Source organism: Pan paniscus, chromosome 20 (assembly GCF_029289425.2).
Source record: "Pan paniscus chromosome 20, NHGRI_mPanPan1-v2.0_pri, whole genome shotgun sequence".
NCBI classification, from domain to species: Eukaryota; Metazoa; Chordata; class Mammalia; order Primates; family Hominidae; genus Pan; species Pan paniscus.
Genome location: NC_073269.2, coordinates 12,969,364 through 12,976,262, shown reverse-complemented (window position 1 = coordinate 12,976,262; position 6,899 = coordinate 12,969,364). Strand labels below are relative to the sequence as shown.

Genomic DNA, 6,899 nt, shown 5'->3' with positions numbered 1-6,899 from the left:
GGGATGAGGGAGGAAATGGGGAGTGCCTGAGGGGCGTGGCTGCCATATTAAAGAAGATCACGAGGCAGTAACATTTGCAGCAGTCCTCATTTGGAACGGGAAATAATGCAAATGAACACCAACAAATTCCTTCCCATCCCCAGAAGTTTCTAACTTCAAGCGGGCTCCATACCTTTCAACTGATCTGGTCACTGGGGAAAGTGGGGACGGGCCTCTAATTCTCTTTTCCCTGCTATTCTGACATTTACGGTACGCGTAGCCGCGGGCGCCGCAGAACTCAGGGGCTTGGGCCCCGCCCCAACCCCGCGCGTGCGCGTGCGCGTGCGCAGGGATAAGAGAGCGGTCTGGACAGCGCGTGGCCGGCGCCGCTGTGGGGACAGCATGAGCGGCGGTTGGATGGCGCGGGTTGGAGCGTGGCGAACAGGGGCTCTGGGCCTGGCGCTGCTGCTGCTGCTCGGCCTCGGACTAGGCTTGGAGGCCGCCGCGAGCCCGCTTTCCACCCCGACCTCTGCCCAGGCCGCAGGTGAGTGACCCCCCGCAGCGCGGGCTCCCACCCCTCGCGAGGCTTCGCCCCGCCGCCCGCGCACCGACAACGCCTAGCCACTGGCTGCACCGCACGTCAGTTCATGACACTCCCCCAGCACGTGGACTTGGACTTCATCGCTTTTGGGAAGGCGCGCACTGGTGCTAGGAAGACCCCACGCTGGGGGAGGGGAGGAGGGTGTCTCCACCTGCCTTTAACGGTTTTGCTCCGGCCCTGCACACCGTCTCCACACCTGCTGTGCCCTGTCGTCCCCCATTGTCACCTCCAAGCCGCCCTTCATACCAGCGTGGTCAGGAAAGCTCTTAGCAGGCTCAGATTGTCCGACCGCTAATCACGCAGGACGGGTCACCTGGTGCCTCTCGCACCTTTGCCTTCCAAACCCTCGCGCCCAGGCCTTGTGACCGTTCCGCAACCGTCCCTGCCCTCCCAGTCTCTCCTCCTTTGTCCTCCATCCTTAGAGAACGCGAGGTCTCTCCCCCCCATGCTACTCCAGGCTCTCGCAGAGACTGGGGTCACAAGTTGAATATACCTCCGTGGACGTGTTTGCCCTGGCCTAAGAGGTATTGGTGGCCAGTGGGGACGGGCTCCCTCTCTGATACCCCTAGAGGCAGCTGGAGGGTTGGAGTGGCCTCCCTGTGCACTCAGGCACTCCCAACTTGCAGCTCTGGGCTCAGGCTCACACACTTTCCCAGCTCCTTTGTGCATTCCGCACTTCTAGGTCCCTGGACTCATCCCAAAGTCCCTGACATTCACGCTAAATGTTCCTGGGTTTTTTTTTGTTTGTTTGTTTTTTTAAGGAGGCAGCGTTCACGTTAACCAAGTACAACAGTTTTTTGTTTTTTTTTTTTTTTGAGTCTCCCTCTGTCGCCCTGGCTGGAGTGCAGTGCAATCTTGGCTCACTGCACCCTCCGCCTCCCGGGTTTAAGCAGTTCTCATGCCTCAGCCTCCCGAGTAGCTTGGGACTACAGGCACCATCACCATGCCCGGCTAATTTTTGTATTTTTAGTAGAGATGGGGTTTCACCATGTTGGCCAGGCTGGTCTCGAACTCCTGACCTCAAGTGTTCTGCCCGCCTCAGCCTCCCAAAGTGCTGGGATTACAGGACAAAACTCTATACACAGTCTCTTTTTTCTCAGGATGTTGAGGTAGGGATTCCCAGCATACCCCCTTTACAGGTGAGGAAACTGAGGCCAGGAGGGAAAGTCACTGGTCACTGTAACTCCTGTCAGGCTTACACCCTATGAGGCGGGGACTGCTGTGCTCTACTGTCCACTTTGCAGAGGGATACACACTCCCGCAGTCCAGCGAAGGGAGGTCAGAGGTGTCAGGGCTGTGGAAGTCTGCGCCTGGGTGGAGAGCCACACCTGGAGGCTGCCAGATCCCCCGGGGGCGGGGAAGGAAGCAGGTACCGGTTTGTCCACAGCTCTTCCGGGATCCATAGAGCTCAGGGACCCTGTGGCAAGTAGGTGCAATTAGGCCTGAAGGCCGAGGAGGGGCTGGCAGTGGGGAGTGGGGGGTTGGAGGCTCATGGCTGGTGGGTAAAGGTGGAAGAGGTTAAAGGCCTTGGCAGAGTGAAGCTAAGCCAGGGTGGCGGATTTGCCACCTCCCCTGGCCGCACCCAGGAGGAAGCCGTAAAGGCCACTCCCTTCCTCTGTCCCTTGGCCCAGGTTGCAGGCCCCTCCATGTCCCTCCAGGTCGGCAAGCAGCTGAGCTTCCCTGCTCAGAATCTAGGACAGCTGGGATCTTCTCTGGACCCAGCTTGGACCCTTATGTGACCTGTGTCCACTTATAATCAGGCACTGCCCTGGGTTTAGGCGGCCAGGTCACAGCCCTGACCTCCACAGAATGTCCAGTCTGTGGGTGGACAGGCATGACCAAGGCTTTAAGGACAGTTGTTAGACATGGGAGGCAGTGCTTCCTAGGTCTCCAAGAGGGACATGAGAACCCTCCCAGGAAATCAGCTGAGATCTAAAAATTGAGGGGAAAACACAGGGTGTAGAGAGGAGAGAGGGAAAGGCAAGTCTCTGGTGTCCTAATGGACCTTGGGGCCTGGGGCCTGGGGCTCTGGTGAGGAGCTGACACATTTAGGATGGGGAAAGTGATAGGTCTGGGAGGAATTCAGGAGGCGGGGCAACAGGACTTGGTGACTGAGCAGATTTTCTACCCAGTGCCTCAGTTTCCCACCCACTGCCTCAGTTTCCCACCCACTGCCTCAGTTTCCCTTTTGCTACGCAGAGGAGATAGACCCTCCCTGCTAACCTGAGCCCGGGAGCCTGACCCAGGGCATGTGGAAAAATGGCCCGTCCCTCAGTCTCTTTAACCACTGAGTTTGGAGGTCTCCCTGGCAGATCATCTCGCTATGAGGAGCCTGGTGAAGACTCTGGGATCAGCGAGACCTGAGTTCGAACCCCAACTCTGCTACCAGCTGTTTTTTTGTGTGTGTGTGTGTGGCAACGGAGTCTCGTTCTGTCGCCCAGGCTGGAGTGCAGCAGTATGATTTCGGTTCATTGCAACCTCCATCTCCCAGGTTTAAGCGATTCTCATGCTTCAGCCTCCCGAGTAGCTGGCATTACAGGCGTGGACCACCACGCCTGGCTAATTTTTGTATTTTTAATAGAGACGGGGTTTCACCATGTAGGCCAGGCTGGTCTCGAACTCGTGACCTCAAGTGATCCACCTGCCTCGGCCTGCCAAAGTGCTGAGATTACAGGCGTGAGCCACTGCACCCAGCCTCTGCCCCAGCTCTATGGCCTCCTCTTAGTTCCCTTTCTCTATAACCTGGGGAGTGCAGTAGCACCTGCCCAGTGGGGCTCTTGAGCCCAGGAACTGCTACACTCTGAACCCCACTCGTACTAGGGGCTCAGTAACAAGCAGCCGCCAGTGTGGTTCCTACATCCCAGGACTTCGCCTGTCTCCTGCGGGTCACAGCCAGTGACTACTGTGCTCTTGGAGAAAGGTCCAGCCTCCAGCTTCCCAGGCTTCATTTGCATCCATCTCGCAGGCCCCAGCTCAGGCTCGTGCCCACCCACCAAGTTCCAGTGCCGCACCAGTGGCTTATGCGTGCCCCTCACCTGGCGCTGCGACAGGGACTTGGACTGCAGCGATGGCAGCGATGAGGAGGAGTGTCGTGAGTGGCCACGCCCCTGGGCGGGGCTTACAGGGGGCGGGGCCTGAGGATGGGATGTCAGGGGCCAGGCACGCGGAGGTGGAGCTTGTGGGGAAGGCAGGGCCACAGGGATGGGTGCGACTTGGGTCTGTGGGTCATAAGAAGCGGGGTCTAAGATGGGCTTGGGCTGGGCGCAGTGGCTCACGCCTGTAATCCCAGCACTTTGGGAGGCTAGGGTGGGAGGATCGATCACTTGATCCTGGGAGGTTGACGCTGCAGTGAGCTAGGATTGTGCCAGTGCACTCCAGCCTGGGCAACAGAGTAAGACTGTCTCAGGAAAAAAAAGAAAAAGAAAAAAAAAGAAAAATGAAAGAAAGGAATAAAGAAAGGAAAGAAAGGAAAGAAAGAGGGAGGGAGGGAAGGGAGAGAGGGAGGGAGCCAGGTGCGGTGGCTCACACATGTAATCCCAGCACTTTGGGAGGCCAAGGCAGGCGGATCACTTGAGGTCAGGCGTTCGAGACCAGACTGGCCAACACAGTGAAACCCTGTCTCTACTAAAAATACAAAAGTTAGCTGGATGTGGTGGCAGGCCCCTGTAATCCCAGCTAGTCGGGAGGCTAAGGCAGGAGAATCACTTGACCCTGGGAGGCAGAAGTTTCAGTGAGTCGAGATTGTGCCACTGCACTGCAGCCTGGGCGGCAAAGGGAGACTCCGTCTCAAAAGAAAAAATAAAGAAACAAACAAACAAATAGAATAAAGTGGGCTTGTAGGAAGGTAGAGCTAGTGGGGTCTCAGGGGAAGAGCTTGCAGGGAGGCCTGTCCTTAGAAAGTGGAGTTAACAGTTGCAGGGGGCGGAGCCTTAGGAAGGGAGCATTTTTTGGGCTCAGCTGTTCTTAGAGGGTGGGGCTTGCAGGGGATGGGGTTTCAGGGAGTACCTGGGCCTTCTTGGGTGGGCATTTGGGACCTGACCAACCCTGTGCCCCAGGGATTGAGCCGTGTACCCAGAAAGGGCAATGCCCACCGCCCCCTGGCCTCCCCTGCCCCTGCACCGGCGTCAGTGACTGCTCTGGGGGAACCGACAAGAAACTGCGCAACTGCAGCCGCCTGGCCTGCCCAGCAGGCGAGCTCCGTTGCACGCTGAGCGATGACTGCATTCCGCTCACGTGGCGCTGCGATGGCCACCCAGACTGTCCCGACTCCAGCGACGAGCTCGGCTGTGGTACGCACCTGCGGGGCTGGGGTGGACTCGTGGGTAGATGGGGACACCCACTGCCTGCTGTGGCGTGGCCAGGCTGGGGGCTTGGACACATGCCTTTGCCTGTGCCTGCATCCCTGTAGGGGAATCAAGACATCATTAGGGGCCGGGCCCAGTGGCTCACGCCTGTAATCCCAGCACTTTGGGAGGCTGAGGTGGGTGGATCATCTGAGGTCAGGATTTCAAGACCTGCCTGGCAAACACTGCGAAACCCCGTCTCTACTAAAAGTACAAAAAAATTTGCTGGGCATGGTGGCACACACCTGTAATCCGAGCTACTCAGGAGGCTGAGTCAGGAGAACCGCTTGAACCTGGGAGGCAGAGGTTGCAGTGAGCTGAGATTGGGCCACTGCACACCAGTCTGGGTGACAGCAAAACTCTGTCTCAAAAAAATTAAAAAAAGGCCGGGCACGGTGGCTCATGCCTGTAATCCTAGCACTTTGGGAGGCCGAGGCAGGCGGATCACCTGAGGTGAGGTGTTCGAGACCAGTCTGGCCAACATGGCGAAATCCCGTCTCTACTAAAAATACAAAAGTTAGCCAGGCGTGGTGGCGCGCACCTGTAGTCCCAGCTACTCGGGAGGCTAAGACAGGAGAATTGTTTGAACTCAGGAGGCAGAGGTTTCACTGAGCCAATATTGCGCCACTGCACTCCAGCCTGGGTGGCAGAGCCAGACTCCCTCTCCAAAAAAAAAAAAAAAAAAAAAAAAGACATAATTACAGGCAGCAGTCAGCTTCACCCAGCCTGGTTGGTTGATGATAAACCCCAAGGGCTCCCCTGGGCATCTGGCCCCCTCATGCCTTCAGTGCTTTCTCCTCAACTACTGAACGCCTGGGCTTATTGCAGGAACCAGTGAGATCCTCCCGGAAGGGGATGCCACAACCATGGGGCCCCCTGTGACCCTGGAGAGTGTCACCTCTCTCAGGAATGCCACAACCATGGGGCCCCCTGTGACCCTGGAGAGTGTCCCCTCTGTTGGGAATGCCACGTCCTCCTCTGCCGGAGACCAGTCTGGAAGCCCAACTGCCTATGGGGTTATTGCAGCTGCTGGTAAGAGGGACTTACCCTCCCATGCTGGGGGCTTAGAGCTCCGGGGATTCAGGGGAGGTGGGTGGGGAGGGATGAGCTGCAGAACTCCCATCCCCATGTGTATGGAGCTTGGTGGGTGTGGGGGCTCTTGCCTTCCCCCTCCTTACTCCTCTGTCCATCTGTTCCCCACAGCGGTGCTCAGTGCAAGCCTGGTCACCGCCACCCTCCTCCTTTTGTCCTGGCTCCGAGCCCAGGAGCGCCTCCGCCCACTGGGGTTACTGGTGGCCATGAAGGAGTCCCTGCTGCTGTCAGAACAGAAGACCTCGCTGCCCTGAGGACAAGCACTTGCCACCACCGTCACTCAGCCCTGGGCGTAGCCGGGCAGGAGGAGAGCAGTGATGCGGATGGGTACCCGGGCACACCAGCCCTCAGAGACCTGAGCTCTTCTGGCCACGTGGAACCTCGAACCCAAGCTCCTGCAGAAGTGGCCCTGGAGATTGAGGGTCCCTGGACACTCCCTATGGAGATCCGAGGAGCTAGGATGGGGAACCTGCCACAGCCAGAACTGAGGGGCTGGCCCCAGGCAGCTCCCAGGGGGTAGAACGGCCCCGTGCTTAAGACACTCCTGCTGCCCCGTCTGAGGGTGGCGATTAAAGTTGCTTCACATCCTCCACCTGCCTCTGGGTCTCTGTCTCCCTTGGCCTGGGCAGCCTGGGGTCTCTGCTGCAGCCCCTCCTCCATGAGAGCCCAGCCCAGAGAAGGTGGGACGTGGACACCCAGCCCTGTGTGCAGCTACTATGCTGCTTGCTTTTTGGGAGCAGGGGCAGCAGGGCTGGGGTGGGGAGTCTGCGTTAACATCAGGATTCTTGGAAGAAGAGCAGAGCTTGGGCAGTGCCTTCCCATTCCCAGGTCTGGGGACCCCCACCCACTGTGGCTTCCTCCTCAGTGTAGTGGAAGCCAGGTTT

At 58.2% G+C, this 6,899-nt stretch overlaps 1 protein-coding gene across 1 annotated transcript; it reads left to right on the top strand.

Moving 5' to 3' along the window:
* The first annotated feature begins 264 nt into the window (after positions 1 to 264).
* On the top strand, positions 265 to 6,605 carry CD320 (CD320 molecule). Its single transcript, XM_003809979.6, has 5 exons — positions 265 to 523; positions 3,546 to 3,671; positions 4,636 to 4,869; positions 5,752 to 5,955; positions 6,127 to 6,605. The coding sequence occupies exons 1-5, from the start codon at positions 382 to 384 to the stop codon at positions 6,267 to 6,269; spliced, it is 849 nt and encodes a 282-aa protein (XP_003810027.1). The 5' UTR covers positions 265 to 381; the 3' UTR covers positions 6,270 to 6,605.
* The last annotated feature ends 294 nt before the right edge of the window (positions 6,606 to 6,899 follow it).

Excerpts from the sequence above, each read along its gene's own strand:
- CD320 (XM_003809979.6), top strand. The coding sequence starts at position 382 with ATGAGCGGCGGTTGGATGGCGCGGGTTGGAGCGTGGCGAACAGGGGCT. Across the intron at positions 524-3,545 it reads GACCTCTGCCCAGGCCGCAG|GCCCCAGCTCAGGCTCGTGC; the intron begins GTGAGTGACCCC and ends TCCATCTCGCAG. Across the intron at positions 5,956-6,126 it reads TGGGGTTATTGCAGCTGCTG|CGGTGCTCAGTGCAAGCCTG; the intron begins GTAAGAGGGACT and ends TGTTCCCCACAG.